This window comes from Zophobas morio, unplaced genomic scaffold (genome assembly GCF_036711695.1).
Source record: "Zophobas morio isolate AGI-343-1 ecotype UQ-CSIRO unplaced genomic scaffold, CSIRO_AGI_Zmor_V1 ptg000017l, whole genome shotgun sequence".
NCBI classification, from domain to species: domain Eukaryota; kingdom Metazoa; phylum Arthropoda; class Insecta; order Coleoptera; family Tenebrionidae; genus Zophobas; species Zophobas morio.
This window is the reverse complement of record NW_026972122.1, coordinates 792938-809338: the sequence shown is the minus strand read 5'-3', so window position 1 is coordinate 809338 and position 16401 is coordinate 792938. Positions and strand designations below refer to the sequence as shown.

The 16401-nt window shown below is 32.6% G+C and overlaps 1 protein-coding gene across 6 annotated transcripts in view; it reads left to right on the top strand.

The window, feature by feature from the left end:
- Window positions 1–12654, top strand: part of Imp (IGF-II mRNA-binding protein) — a 123834-nt gene extending 111180 nt beyond the window's left edge. For 5 of the 6 annotated variants that reach the window (XM_064058050.1, XM_064058052.1, XM_064058055.1 and 2 more), the window contains 6 exons: window positions 3083–3257; window positions 3336–3538; window positions 3599–3906; window positions 3963–4249; window positions 12077–12322; window positions 12376–12654. In XM_064058050.1, coding sequence (XP_063914120.1) covers window positions 3083–3257; window positions 3336–3538; window positions 3599–3906; window positions 3963–4249; window positions 12077–12322; window positions 12376–12555 — 1399 coding nt within the window. In that variant the 3' untranslated portion in view covers window positions 12556–12654. The remainder of the gene's footprint in view (window positions 1–3082; window positions 3258–3335; window positions 3539–3598; window positions 3907–3962; window positions 4250–12076; window positions 12323–12375) is intronic. The other variant, XM_064058051.1, reaches the window with a different exon arrangement.
- The last annotated feature ends 3747 nt before the right edge of the window (window positions 12655–16401 follow it).

Sequence of the window (16401 nt, the reverse complement as noted above, 5' to 3'; positions counted from 1 at the left end):
ATCTACTTTTAAAAAAACAAGATTTCCCAGACGTTCTTTCAAACTACTTCAAAAACAAAACACAACCAATTCCCGAGACTTTTAAATCATTTCAAAAACATGACATGGCATCGCCAAGATTTTGTCAAACTACTTTAAAAATAAAACAAAAGATTTCCCCGAGATCCTTTCAAACTACTTCAAAAATAAAACACAAGGAATCCCTGAAATTCTTTCAAATTACTTCAAAAACCAGAGACGGGATTCCTAAAATTGCTTTCATTACTTCAAAAACTACACAAATGGAGGGTCCCCGAGATTCTTTCAAACCACTTCAAAAACAAAAGGAATATCCGAGATTCTTTCAAACTACTAAAAAACAAAAACCAAACAAGGGATCCCTAAGATTTTTCAAACTACTTCAAAAACAAAACAAAAAGGAGGTCCCAAAATTCTTTAAACTGCTTCAAAAACCAAGGAGTTCCCGACATCCTTTCAAACTGCTTCAAATACCAAGGGGTCCCCAAGATTCTTTCAAAATAGTTTAAAAATCAAAGGGTGTCCGGCATTCTTTAATACTACTAAAAAACGAAAACAAAAGGGGTGCCTGAGATTCTTTCAAACAACTTCAAAAATCAGGCGCCAGAGTCTCCGAGATTCTTTCAATCCACTTCAAAAACGGAAAAAAAGTCGCCGGACGTTTTTTAAAGCTACTTCAAAAACCAGACACAAGTGGTCTCCATAATTCTTTCAAATTGCTTGAAAAATCTCCGAGATTCTTTCAAACTTCTTCAAAAACCAAACACAAGGAGTTCCCCTGATTCTTTCGAACTACTTAAAAAACAAAATACAAGAAATCCCGAGATTCTTTCGGACCATTTCAAATACAAAACAAAAGAGGTCCTCAAGATTCTTTTCAACAACTTCAAAAATCAAACAAGTGTTCCCGAAATTCTTTCAACTACATTAAAACTCAGACACAAGGAGTCCCCATGGTTCTTTCAAACTACATACTTCAAAAACAAAACATAAACGATTTCCGAGACTTTCAAATTACTTCAAAAACCAGACAAATGATCTATAAGATTCTTTTAAACCACTTAAAAAATAAAACAAAAGGGGGGTCCCTGAAATTTTTTTGAACTACTTTAAAAACCAGGCACAATGGGTCCCGGAGATTTTTTCAAATTATTTCGAAAACATGACAAGGTATCCCCAAGATTTCTTCAATCTACTTTAAAAATAAAATAAAAGATTTCCCCGAGATTCTTTCAAATGACTTAAAAAACCAGAGAAGTGATCCCCAAAATTCTTTCAACTACTTCAAAAACAACACAAAAGGATCCCCGAAATTCTTTCAAATTACTTTAAAAACCAGACAAGGGATCTATAAGATTCTTTTAAACCACTTCAAATACAAAACAAAAGGAGGATCCCTGAGATTCTCCCAAACTACTTTAAAAATCATACACAAGTGGTCCCCTAGATACTTTCAAACTACTTCAAAAAACAGACAAATGAGTCCTGGAGATTCTTTCAAATTATTTCAAAAACATGACAAGGAATCCTAAGATTTTTTCGGTTTACTTTAAAAATAAAACAAAAGGTTTCCCCGAGATTCTTTCAAACTAGTTCAAAAACAAAACACAAAGATACCTGAAATTCTTTCAAATGACTTTAAAAATCAGAGAAGGGATCGCAAAAATTCCTTCAACTACTTCAAAAACAACACGAAAGGATCCCCGAGATTCTTTCAAACCTTTTCAAAAACAAAAGGGTTCCCCGAGATTCTTTCAGACTACTAAAAAACAAAAACCAAACAAGGGATCCCTAAGATTCTTCAAACTACTTCAAAAACCAAAAAATTCTTTCAAAATAATTTAAGAACAAAAGAAGTCCCCAACATTCTTTCAAACTACTTCAGAAAAAAAAACTGACAAGAGATCCCCAAGATTCTCTTAAACTAAGTACATCAAAAACAAAACAAAAGGAGTCCCCGAGATCCTTTAAACTACGTCAAAAAGGCACTCTAAAAGGGATCTTTGAAATTTCGGCTTTTCAAGCACCGATCAGCACGTCCCATTCACCCTTGTCTACATGTGTGATTTATGAATCCGTGTTAGGTTTTTACCCTAGACATACACATTTTTGAGGTACAAATCCGAATTGTGTAACATTTTACAATTTAACTTTAAATTTGAAATCATACAAACGATTTAAGTTTATAGAAATCATGGTAAATCGGTAATCAGAATTTATGATGGCCTCCGCAAAAAAGTGTAACGTCATCCTAAAAATTTGTCGAATAAATGTTTTTGAGTTTTTGCTAATTGTCGAATTCTTTCGAAGTATAAACATAAACAGTTGAAGTTAAGCATGTACTGAGAATACATTTTTCCCGTAGGTTATCTGCTTTAAATAAAATATTTCATATTGTCCATAATAACCTTCAACCAGTTTTTTTTTTTTTAATTTTATGCGAATCACGATACAGCTTTTTTTTAAACGCAAATTAGTTCTGACGCACATTCATCAAATAGAAAATAAAAACTGTGCATATAATTTAGCAAGTACTTTTTTCCCAATGCTGTTAAGAGTATTTTCACTATTGTATTGAATTTAAAAGGAATTTTCCATTATTAATCTGAATCTATGTAAAAAATATATATAGTCTGCTACAAAATAAGCGTCCAAGCTTGCGCGATAACATAGAATTTGAACTTATTAAAAAAAATTTGGCGGATTATTCTTATCACTTAATAACAAGTTTTGAATTTTTAAAAAGTGGAACAAAAACTACAAAAACAAAACATCGCAGAGGACATCCGGACGGGGCCACTTGCGAATTTAAAGGGGAGGAAACTCATTCCTTCGTGTTGTTTCGTTTCATGTTTTCGTGGTTTCTGAAAAAAAACTTGTGATGACTCGAACATTTCCTTATCATATTTTCCGAAATTTAGCATAAAATATTTAGTGGTGAAAACAAGCCACCGTTGGAGATGTCCCAGTGACAAAACAAAATTTTCGCCGCCAAATATCATTTATTCCCTTCGAAACAAAATTGTCATGCGAAATTGTCAAGTCATGTGTTTAATTTTTCAAGGGCCGTAAATCAACTTAATGGTATAGACATAGATAGTAGACCCATCAAAGTGGAATTGGCTGTGGAAAAACGGGGCCGAAGAGGACCTCGAGGCCCAGGGGCCCCGTTCGGGGGCTTGCCTGGACAGAGTAGGCAAACGGATTTTCCGTTGAGGATACTTGTACAAAGTGATATGGTAAGGACAGTGGCATTCGGATTATCCTCTTTTGGGTATATTATTATGGTAGGTTTTTGTTTTATTTATTTTGCTTAGGTGGGGGCTATTATAGGACGACAAGGATCGACGATACGACAGATAACGCAACAGACGAGGGCGAGAGTTGACGTACACCGAAAAGACAACGTCGGGTCCTTAGAGAAAGCCATTACCATTTACGGAAATCCGGAAAACTGCACAAATGCGTGTAAACGGATCTTAGAGGTTATGCAACAAGAAGCCAACAACACGAATAAGGGGTAAGTCTAGGTCGTCCAGGTGGCGTTGATTCGTACTAAAGCGCAATTTCTTTCTTCCAGCGAAATTTCGTTGAAAATCTTGGCGCACAACAACCTCATCGGACGCATAATCGGCAAAGGCGGCAACACGATAAAGAGGATAATGCAAGAGACCGACACGAAGATCACCGTCTCCAGCATAAACGACATCAACTCGTTCAACCTGGAGCGGATCATCACCGTGAAGGGAGCCATCGAGAACATGAGCCGCGCCGAGGCCCAGATCAGCGCCAAGCTGCGCCAGAGCTACGAGAACGACCTGCAGGCGATGGCGCCGCAGACGATGATGTTCCCCGGCCTCCACCCCATGGCGATGATGGCCACGGCAGGTGATGATGCACTTCGCGTCTCGATCCACGTTCCCTTTAGTTTGCATTTGACGCAGGAATAGGTTACGGCTCGAGGGGCCTGTACACCGGACAGGCGCCGTACCCGGGGATGTATCCTGCCGGGGCGGCGCAGGGGGGCGGCGACAGCCAAGAAACGACCTACCTGTACATCCCCAACAACGCGGTCGGTGCCATCATCGGGACGAAGGGATCGCACATTAGGAATATCATACGGTTCTCGGGGGCTTCCGTGAAGATCGCGCCGATCGACGAAACGAAGCCGCAGGAGACGCAGAACGAGAGGAGGGTGACGATCGTGGGCTCGCCGGAGGCTCAGTGGAAAGTGAGTTGGAATTTCGGTGGACGATACGGAAATGACGGTCCCGTTTCCGTCTGTTTGTCTGTCTGTCTGTCTGGCCGTCTATTGTGTGTCTGTCTTCTTAAATTAGATACGTAATCTACGAAACTACTCGGTCTGTTGATGTGGAGTTTTGGTTGTATTTTAAGACTATCGTGTACACCCACATATGTACTTTGAGGTTATCGTTAGCTTGTTGTCACTACCAAATTTTTTTTCTGTCCATTCCCACCAAAATTTTAAAGACGTCACTTCGTTTAAAAATTTTCTAAGAAAATCATGTTTATAATGTATAAATTAATAAACGTCTCTACGAGTGGTTTTTAATCCACCCATATATTTTTAAATCTAATGTGTGTTCCAATTTACTATTTGTATTACTGTTTCAGTTGACTTACTGTACGCCTTTTTTTTTCAATCATATGGTATTAATTGGAGTCTTTTTTGTAATTTAGGTCAGGTTTTAAGTTTTTCGTTTCATTAACAAGATATTTTCAGGTTAGGTGAAACGACAAAGATACGCCATTAAAAAATCAAAAATACTGATTTAACGCACTAAAAAAAAACTGTTATTTGTTTATTTATTTATTTATTTCAAAATGGTTGTCTACGCAGATGACTGTGAAAATTCTAAATTAAGTTGGCAGTACATGAAATGTAGTAATTTCGAAATTATGATTTTTTTGACATTTTAAATTTTAATTGTCAAAAAAAGTGCGTCAGTTTACAAATTTTTAGAATAAAAGCAACGTCGTTTTTAAATGAAGAGGACTCTTCTTATCGATCACGAATATCTTCATTGTCACATTTTTTTGGTTCCTTTTTTGCCGTCTTTTTTTGGTCGCTTTTTTCTGTGTTTTTTGGCTTCTTTTTTTGGCGCATTTTTAGGACCTCTTTTTGGTCGCGTTTTTCGTCGATTTTTGTCCTTGCACTATTTTGTGGCCTTTTTTACCATCCTTTTTCATTGTGTTTTTGTCCCTTGATATGTCGTTTTCTATGCCACGCTTTTGTTGTCGCCTCTTTTTGGCTCCTTTCTTTGTGCGGTCTTTTTTTTTTCGTTTTTTTGACGTATTTATGGCATTTTTTCTCACATTGTTTTGTGACCTTTTTTACTTTTACTTATTTTTTTGCCGTTTTTACGCCATTTTTTTGTCATTTTTTTTATACCTTTTTTATTGCACAATGATGTGAAGTCATCTACAGCTTTTACAATATTAAATCTTATTTAAATTTCATAAAATAACATTCTACTCTATTTGTGGTTTATGAATCCGCCTTGAGTTTTTACCTTGGGCTTCCAGATTTCAAAAAAAAAATCAAAATAGTGTAACAATTTAATGTTGAAACTGCAAAATCAAGTGCTTTGAAATCTTGCAAACGATGTGACAATTTTTGAAATTTTCGATTTCTCCATTTCTCAACTTTCGATTTCACAATTGTTCGATATTCTCTTAACTTCTCGGTTCTTCAAATTTTCGATCTCTGAATTTTCCAATGTTACAGTTTCGATTCTTCAATTGTTTGGATTTTTCGATGTTACGACTTTGAGTTTTTTGATTTTCCTATTTCTCGATTTCTCGACTTTTTCAATGTTTCGATTTGTCGATTTTACGATTTTTTGATTTTTTTTATTTTTCAATGTTCCAGGTTTTTGATTTTTAGTTTTTCGCTTTTTTAAATTTTCGATTTTTAGACTTTTCGATTTCTCCATTTTCGATTATTCAGTTTTCAGACTTTTAAATTGTCTAATTTTTCGGTTCATCAGTTCTTCGATATATTGATTTTTTTTTCTATTTTTCAGATTTTAAAATTTTAGGTTTTCCGGTTTTTTGATGTTTCGATTTTTGAAATTTTTGATTTTCGGTTTTTAAGTTTTTCGATTTTTCAATTATTCGATTTCTCGATTTGTCGAGATTTCTGTTTCGATCTTTCGGATGTTTTTTCGATTTTTTTAATTTAAAATTTTTCAATTTTTTTTATTTAAAATTTTTCAATTTTTTTTATTTAAAATTTTTCAATTTTAAAGTTTTCGGTTTTGGGCTATTTTGATTTCTCAATTTTGAATTCTCTACTTTTCATTTTATCGATTTTTCAGTTTTTCGATTTTTAAAATTTTGGATTTTTCGATTTCCCAATTTTAGATTTCTCGGCTTGTCGATTCTTCGCCTTTTCGGGTTTTGGATTTTAAGTTTTCAGATGTTTTTATTTTTCATTTTTTCAATTTTTTAATTTTGGATTTTTCGATTTCACAATTTTGGATTTTTCGATTTCACAATTTTTTAATATTCGGTGTTGGGATTTTGCACATTTTCGATTATTTAAATCGCAATTATTCATATTTTCGATTTTTCCATTTTTCGATTTATAAATTTTCCAGTGTTTCAGTTCTACAATTTTTCAATTTTTCGATTCTTCAGTTGTTTCGGTTTTTTAAATTTTTCACTTTTTCGATTTCTCAATTTCTTGAATAATATGTTTGATTATTCGATGTTACGACTTTTCGATTTTTTGATTTTCCTATTTCTCGATTTCTCGACTTTTTCAAGGTTTCAATTTCTGGATTTTTACGATTTTACGATTTTTTCAATTTTTCGATGTTTCAGGTTTTCGATTTCTCGACTTTTCGATTTCTCAATTTTTCAATTTTCGATGTTTAGTTTTCGGATTTTTCAGTTCTGTGATTTTTCGATTTCTCGATTTTGTGATGTTTCCAGTTCTTAGATATTCTTTTTTTTTTGTAAATATTTTTCAAATTTTAAAATTATAGATTTTTCGGCTTTTTGATGTTTCGATTTATCGACTTCTCGGTTTAAAATTTTTTTGTTTTTGATTTTTCGATTTTTGAAATTTTTTATTTTTTGATTTTTTTGTTTTTCGATTTTTCAACTGTTCGATTTCCCGATTTATCGAGATTTCTGTTTCGATCTTTTGGTTGTTCAATTTCTCGTTTTTCCAATTTTTATAATTCTAAATTTTTCATTTTTAAAATTTTTTTTGTTTGAATTTTTGAATTTTAATCTTTTCGATTTTGGGCTCTTCCGATTACGCAATTTTTCGATTTTTCGAATTCTCGACTTTTCAATTTATTGATGTTTCAGTTTTCCAATTTTTCGATTTCCCTATTTTTCCATCATTTGTGTTTTGAACTTTTTTAGTTTCTTGATTTTTCAATTTTTCTGTTACTCAATTTCACTAATTTTTTCATTTTTTAAATTTTGGATTTTTCAATTCTCTGATTTTTCGATTTCTCGATTTTGTGATGTTTAGATTTCTCGATTTTTCGGTTTTTTGATGTTATGGACTTCTCAGTTTAAAATTTTTCTATTTTTGATTTTTCGATTTTTGAAATTTTTTATTTTTAAATTTTTCAATTTTAAAATTTTTTTTGTTGAATTTTTTAATTTTAAACTACTCTTTCGATTTCTCAATATTTCGATTTTTCGAATTCTCGACTTTTCAATATTTATGCTTCAGTTTTCCATTTTTTCGATTTACCAATTTTTCCTTCGTTTCTGTTTTGAATATTTTTAGTTCCTTGATTTTTCAATTTTTCAATTCCCCAATTTCACTAATTTTCAATTTATCGATTTTTTAAATTTTGGATTTTTCGATTTTAAATTTTTTAATTTTTCAAGTTTTCGATTTCTTAAATTTTGAATTTTTCGATTTCACAATTTGTCGATATTTCGCTGTTGGGATTTTACAATTTTTCGATTCTTTAAATGTCGTTTCTTAATGTTTTCGATTTTTTATTTTTCGATTTCTGAATTTTACAATATTTCAGTTCTACAATTTTTCAATTTTTCGATTTCTCAATTTCTTAATGAATCGATGTTACGACTTTTCGATTTCTAGATTTTACGATTTTTCAGGATTTTGATTTTTCAGTTTTTCGCCTTTTTAAATTTTCAATTTCTCCATATTTCTTTTTTTCTATTTTTCAAATTTTAAAATTATAGATTTTTCGGCTTTTTGATGTTTTGATTTATCGACTTCTCGGTCTTAAAAATTTTCGATTTTTGAAATTTTGGATTTTTCGATTTTTCAGTTTTTCAGTTTTTCGATTTTTTAACTGTTCGATTTCTCGAGATTTTTGTTTCGATATTTCGGTTGTTCAATTTCTCGATTTTTCGATTTTTTTATTTTAAATTTTTCAATTATAAACTTTTCTATTTTGGGCTATTTCGATTTCTCAATTTTTCGATTTTTCGGATTCTCGAGTTTTCAGTTTATCGATGTTTCAGTTTTTCAATTTTTCGATTTTTCAATTTTCCATGTTTTAGTTTTCGGATTTTTCAATTCTCTGATTTTTCGATTTCTCGATTTTGTGATGTTTAGAGATCTCGATTTTTCGGTTTTCCAGTTCTTAGATATTTTTTTTTCTCTAAATATTTTACAAATTTTAAAATTTTAGATTTTTCGGTTTTTTGATGTTTCGATTTATCGACTTCTTGGTTTTAAATTTTTCTGTTTTTGATTTTTCGATTTTTGAAATTTTTTATTTTTCGAATTTTTAGTTTTTCGATTTTTCACTGTACGATTTCTGGATTATCAAGATTCCTGTCTCGATCTTTCGGTTGTTCAATTTGTCGTTTTTTTAATTTTTTTAATTTTAAATTTTTCAGTTTTTAATTTTTTTTTTTTGAATTTTTAATTTTAAACTTTTTGCCTTTGGGCTATTTCGATTTCTCAATATTTCGATGTTTCGAATTCTCGACTTTTCAATTTATTGCTTCAGTTTTCCATTTTTGCGATTTCCCAATTTTTCCTTCATTTCTGTTTTGAGCTTTTTTAGTTTCTTGATTTTTCAAGTTTTCGATTTCTTAAATTTTGAATTTTTCGATTTCACAATTTGTCAATATTTCGGTGTTGCGATTTTACAATTTTTCGATTCTTTAAATGTCGTTTCTTAATATTTTCAATTTTTTATTTTTCGATTTTTGAATTTTACAATATTTCAGTTTTACAATTTTTCAATTTTTCGATTTCTCAATTTCTTAATGAATCGATGTTACGAATTTCGATTTTTTGATTTTCTTATTTCTCGATTTCTCGCCTTTTTCAATGTTACGATTTTTCAGGGTTTTGATTTTTCAGTTTTTTGCTTTTTTAAATTTTCAATTTCTCCACTTCGATTCTCAATTTTTCATTTCTCGATTTCTCAATTTTCGATGGTTCAGTTTTCGGATTTTTCAATTCTCTAATTTTTCGATTTTGTGACGTTTCGTTTTCTCGATTTTTCGGTTTTCCAATTCTTTGATATTCCTTTTTTTCTATTTTCAAATTTTAAAGTTATAGATTTTTCGGTTTTTTGATGTTTCGATTTCCGAATTTTACAATATTTCAGTTCTACAATTTTTCAATTTTTTTGATTTTCTTATTTCTCGATTTCTCGCCGTTTTCAATGTTTCGATTTCTAGATTTTACGATTTTTCAGGGTTTTGATTTTTCAGTTTTTAGATTTTTAAATTTTCAATGGTTCAGTTTTCGGATTTTTCAATTCTCTAATTCTTCGACTTTTCCATTTTGTGATGTTTCGTTTTTTCGATTTTTCGGTTTTCCAATTCTTTGATAATTCTTTTTCTCAATTTTCAAGTTTCAAAGTTATAGATTTTTCGGTTTTTTGATGTTTCGATTTATCGAATTCTCGGTTTTAAAAATTTTCGATTTTTGAAATTTTGGCATTTTTCGATTTTTCAGTTTTTCGATTTTTTAACTGTTGATTTCTCGATTTTTCGATTTTTTTATTTTAAATTTTTCAATTTTAAACTTTTCTATTTTTGGCTATTTCGATTCATCAATTTTTCTATTCCTCAATTTCACTAATTTCCAATTTTTCGATTTTTTAAATTTTGGATTTTTCGATTTATTGAATTTTGAAGTTTTCGATTTCACAATTTGTCGATATTTCGGTGCTGGGACTTTACAATTTTTCGATTCTTTAAATGTCGTTTCTTGATATTTTCGATTTTTTATTTTTCATTTTCCGAATTTTACAATATTTCAGTTCTACAATTTTTCAGTTTTTTTGATTATCTTATTTCTCGATTTCTTGCCTTTTTCAATGTTTCTATTTCTAGATTTTACGATTTTTCAGGGTTTTGATTTTTCAGTTTTTCGCTTTTTTAAATTTTCAATTTCTCCACTTCGATTTCTCAATTTTTCATTTTTCGATTTCTCAATTTTCGATGGTTCAGTTTTCGGATTTTTCAATTCTTTAATTTTTCGACTTTTCAATTTTGCGATGTTTCGATTTTTCGGTTTTCTACTTTCAAATTTTAAAGTTATAGATTTTTCGGTTTTTTGATGTTCCGATTTATCGATTTCTCGAATTTAAAAATTTTCGATTTTTGAAATTTTGGAATTTTTCAGTTTTTCGATTTTTTAGCTGTTGGATTTCTCGACTTATCGAGATTTCTGTTTCGATCTTTCGGTTGCTCAATTTCTCGATTTTTCGTTTTTTTTTATTTTAAATTTTTCAATTTTAAACTTTTCTGTTTTGTGCTATTTCGATTTCTCAATTTTTCCTTCATTTCTGTTTTGGACTTTTTTTAGTTTCTAGATTTTTCAATTTTTCTAGTCATCAATTTCATGAATTTTCATTTTTCGGTTTTTTAAATTTTGGATTTTTGAAATTTTTCGATTTCTCGATTTTTCATTTTTCGATTTCCGAAGTGTTTCAGTTTTCGGATTTTTTTACCGTTTTTAGATTTCTCAGTTTTTGATGTTTCGATTTCTCCATCATTTATCGACTTCTCGGTTTTATATTTTTCGTTTTTTCAATTTTTCGATTTTTAAAATTTTTGATTTTTCAATTTTTCATTTTCCCTTTAAATTTTTCTATTTTTAAACTTTTCAATTTTGGCTATTTAGATTTCTCAATTTTTCGATTTTCGACTTTTCAATTTATCCATGTTTGTAATTTTTTCAATTTTTCGATTTCCCAAATTTTCCTCATTTTTGTTTCTGACTTTTTTGATTTCTTGATTTTTCAGTTTTTTCAGTTTCTCAATTTTACGTTTTTTCAATTTTTCGATTTTTTAAATTTTGGATTTCTTATTTTTCTCAATTTCAGATTCCTCGGCTTTTCGATTTTTCAATTTTTAAAATTTTTTGATTTGTCAATTTCTTGATAATTCGATTTTTCGAAAAACGTTTTTCGCGTCCCCTTAGAATTTGTGGGAGTGTTATTAATTATGCCATTGGCTTTTAGTTTATAGAGATTACCACTATACAAAAATTGCGAAATCAAATTTTGTAATTTTTTAAAGAAGCGGAGTTGTCCTAAAGGCAAGGGAAATTCTGTCGAAATAACAATTCGACCATTTTTTGTAGCATTATAGCCAAATATCTAAAGATGGGTGGGTGTACACAATCATGGCCTATTGCATTGACAATCATTTTGATATGTTCTATGTATATTTCTTTTCATAAGTATCAAAGATGTTAAGAGGAACGGGCAAAATGGAACATTTTGTATAGGAATTTTCATAAAATAGATAAAATTTGCAGAATCAATTAACAATTTTTCTAAGAAATTAATTTTGTTTGATTGTATTTCAGTAGCCAGGGAAGTTCTATCTAGATAGTTTTAAATCAATTTTTTAGCTTCGAATAATAAGCTGGAGAAGTATTGTAATAGGGTTTATTTTGTAGACGTTTCGCATTTTCTAACATGTGAGAAAGTAGGTCCCTATTTCTATATGTCGGTCTTTTCATTGTAAAAAAGTTGGACTGGAAGTCCAATCAAAGTAGTTGTAGATCATGACTTTTGTTAAACCAAAATACTGAACGAACCAATAATGTCTCCAGGCACAGTATTTGATCTTCGAGAAGATGCGAGAAGAAGGCTTCGTAGCTGGCTCCGACGACGTCAGATTAACGGTAGAAATAATGGTTCCTAGTTCCCAAGTCGGCCGGATCATCGGCAAAGGAGGTCAGAACGTGCGCGAGCTCCAGCGCGTAACCGGAAGCGTAATAAAACTGCCAGAACAGGGTTCTTCTCCTCAAGAGGATGAAACAACGGTGCATATCATTGGACCATTCTTCAGTGTTCAAGTAAGGCCGACCGTGGCGACGTCCGTCGGTAATTAAATCTTTCCTTGTTCCAGTCGGCGCAGCGTCGCATCCGCGCCATGGTATTGCAATCAGTAGTGCCTCTTCAGGGAAGACCGCGCCAACAGCGCCAGCCCAAAGACCCCAGCCAATCGGAGGCTGCCTCGCTCGAACCGCAGCAACAGCAGCCGCCGCCGCCACAACAACAACAACCGCAACAGCAACAACAACAGTAACGCCAGCTAGCAACGTTCACTGCCCTGTGCATGGGTTTATGCATACCCTATTGTACATTAACATCTCGAGGCCTTCCACTAATGCAATATCATCCTTCCAATCTGAATCGTGCGTGAGTGCATTGTCTTGTCGCGTGTCGTCGCCGAACACACACACCATCTCTCCTTTTTCGTATCAGTTCTCGAGCTCGGGTTTGTCTCTCTCTTTTTCTCTCTCTCTCTATCTATCTATCTCCATCTCTCCGACGGTGTGCGCGATTCCGTGCTGAAAGAAGGAAGAAGAAGAAGAAGAAGAAGAAGAAGAAGAAAACGTGAACCGCGAATACCTCAAGCAAGTGCATTTTTCAGACAGTGCTTTATTGCCGATACGTCCATTTCGTTTCGTTTATAATTTGGCGGAGATGATGATGATTATTTCGAGTTGGTGGAAAGTTTGGAGAAGAAACTGGAATACGGTATGGTAAACTGTGTGCCCAACATTACAATCTACCTCAGCTAATCAAAATAAAGTTAGATTTTTATAGCCATAGGAAATTTCCGTTAAGAGAACAGCAACCAACCACACTAACCTCATCAAAATAACAGCAGTGTTTCTTTTTTATTTACAATACAATATACATACACAGATTGTTAACTACTACCTGATGCAAGGACAACCAAAGATGATTGTAAGTGTTGACATGAACGGCGTTATTAAGGCTACTTTAATTGTTCATGCGTCTTACTTCGCTGACCGCTCGCACTCAACCGTCGACATTTCTGCAAACACACACAAAGACAGCAAAAAAATTTCGAAAAAAAAACCGAGACAAAAATTCTGAAATAGACGAACGAAAATTTTAGTCATGACGAAACAAAGAGCAGTCACCGTTATCCATCTGAAGAGTTCCACTTTAAACTAGCACTACATCAAAAAGGCGAAAGTTCCTCTGCAGAGTACCGCGTTAACGTGGCTGTTGTTATGTTAAAAAGAAAAAAATAAAAGGTGTGAATGTGAAAATAAGAGCTTTAATAAGAAAATTTTGTAAACGCGAAATTGTTGTGCGTGTCCGTTATGTGTTCGAGAGCCGGGACGTCGGACCTGAGGGCGTCCCGCCGCGTGCAACGACCTTTTAATTATTTACTATTTAAAAATGAAGAAACTGTTAATCAAAGTGTGCGTGTGAGAGACGTTTTTAACTATATTGTAATTATTGTTAGGAGATTTGTTAAAATAATATTTGAATATAATTGGGCTGGACGCCACGCCCCCCTGCGATTATTATTTGTTCGTTGGGAGTGGGGGGCGTGGCGGACGGCCGTCACGTGATTGTTGCTGAATTATTATAAATACTACCAGATAGGAGACAGCTGTTGCGGCCCTGCTGCCTTGCGTCAAGGTCGGCCGCGCCCCTGATAGTACAAACTCGGGAGGTATAGATTGGGCCTAAGAGCCCCCGGAATAGTCCGGACCTGTAAAAAATATTTTTGATAAAAATTGTTTGTTGGGGAGGATATTTTTTGTTAGATTTTTTAAAAAATAATGATATAGCGGGGTCGCTATTTTAAAAAATTGTGAAAAAATGGATATATTATTATATGAATATATATTTATTGATTATGTATAAAAAGAAAATTTTAAAGAATTTAAATTATTTGTACAGTTTATAAGTGTGCCAAAGTGCGAGGATGTTACCAGAAAGCTGTATTTATTTATTAAAAAAAAAAGAGTAGACTGTTCGAGGGTTAACAATATATCAACTGACAGTCATCGGTTCAGCACTTACGCCCCATTACATTCGGGAACTTTTTCACACACACACACACAAACACACACCACGCAAACTTATTTTCGTTTCTCAAAACAAACAAACAACAAAAACAAACTAAGAAAGAAAAGAAACGCATCTTTTCGCGATTGTACAAAACGATCTGTTCAAAGAGTACAAAGTCTAGTTCAAAATTAACCAAAAACGACGTTAGTTGGTCGATCCATTTGTTTCACACAAGCATCTCGGGAAAAAAACATCAAAAATCTAACGCATTTCATACATTATTTTTATCTCTGTCGCAAAATTTACTAAACATATTCGGACTATGTATCATAATCCCTTCCCCCCCTAAAAACAAAAAAGAAAAAACGACACAAGTCATAGATCGATTGTTCAATGAAAATGAAAAAAGCTCCATCCATCTGACCATCAGAATGACCAAAAAACATCAGAATCTACGTGCACCCCGCGTGCACGACACGAGTCTCTTCAACCGAATCCGACCCGTTAGAGACACTGTAAAAAGGTTTTTATTGGAAAAATGATGTACGCGCATACAGGTCTTAGCTTCAACACTAATTGAAAAAAAATAAAAATAAAAACCGACCCATTAGTCGATTCCATGTAATGCTTACGTTCGTTGTTAGCAACTGATCAATAAATCAATTGATTATATTTAAAAAAAGGAAAAAGAAGCAAGAGAAAACACTATGTTATGGTATAAATAGTGCCTAACCGGAATCTCGCGTCGCCGACCGACTTCCCGTGACGATGGATTGCCCCCTTATATATTTGCTGTTTCAAAAATAAGAGTCGTGTGTGTCGAGTCGAAATAGGTGTTTTTAAAGTAGAGTTAGAGGCAGTCTCTTGTTGACGAATTTTAAATTTTCGCCGTGTAAGTTTTATCGGAATTTTGGCGAAGTCGTTCGGAGGCCGGGATCTATTACTAAAAAAAAGTTATATAAAATAGTTATAGTTTGAATGCATTTTATAATTATTTCATTAAGTTAATAGTTAAAGAGAACGAGAAGATGATTTCAAGCAAACCCTTTTTCAAACATGGATAAAGTCGCATCCACAATAGCATAAAGATGTTAGTAAGGTTTACGTGAAATCAAAGTCATCCTTTAGTATATAGTTACAACATACTTGTATAATTCTTCACCTGATGAATTTTATAGTTTGTCGTTTTTACTTGAGTGTACGATTATTATTTTACAACCACTTATATAGTTATAATAGTATACATGTTACTAAAACAACACAATGCTGGACGGAGACTGACTGTGCAAACCAGCCGCTATAGATTAGGTAACTTAGACACGGATAATCGTACTTCCAGCCTAAAACTTGTCGGTGCGCCATCTCGCGGTTTTGCATTGCAGTACCAATGATTATAATAACACAATCCACCAGGACAACACGATGATTACCGTTTAGTATTGTACATTATCCGATCTAAGAAGTAAACTACCTCAGTAATTAATATATTTCTATAAAATTTAATTTGTTGTTCAAGTTTTACTTTTTTCTGGGTTTTGATATAAGTTAAAATTTTCTGGTGAATGCTATTTGTACGACAGAATCTTATGTAGTAAATAGTCGAAAAAAAGTACTTGTGTAAGTGTGCCATTCTTTTGTGAATGTTATTTGTAACGGAGAACGTTTGCTTTGATCAATCAACATCTACAACGCAATCAACACTACATTACGATATCCGATAAATGGTTTCTCTCAGGAATTATAGCTCAGGACTTTTTCATGTTTTCTCCAGTATAGTAACGAATACACAGTTCTGATTGATTTACTCCGGGCTTGCCTTACTTCCCACTTTGAAAATATTATTACGATTATTAATTATTATTATTATAGATAGAGTCAATCAGATGAACGCGTTGCATAAACAATAAATTTTAACATTTGTTGTTAAATGTAGATGGTGATTATAAGTCATGTGAACTCTTCATTTTTCATATGGCGGGTGTAAATACATGATAGTTCTATGTATTTTATTGTTTCTTTCCAGAAAGAAGTTTTCATGAATTGGCATACTTGATTCAAACGTTTGTTTGTCCATTTATTTCAGTAAATAAAT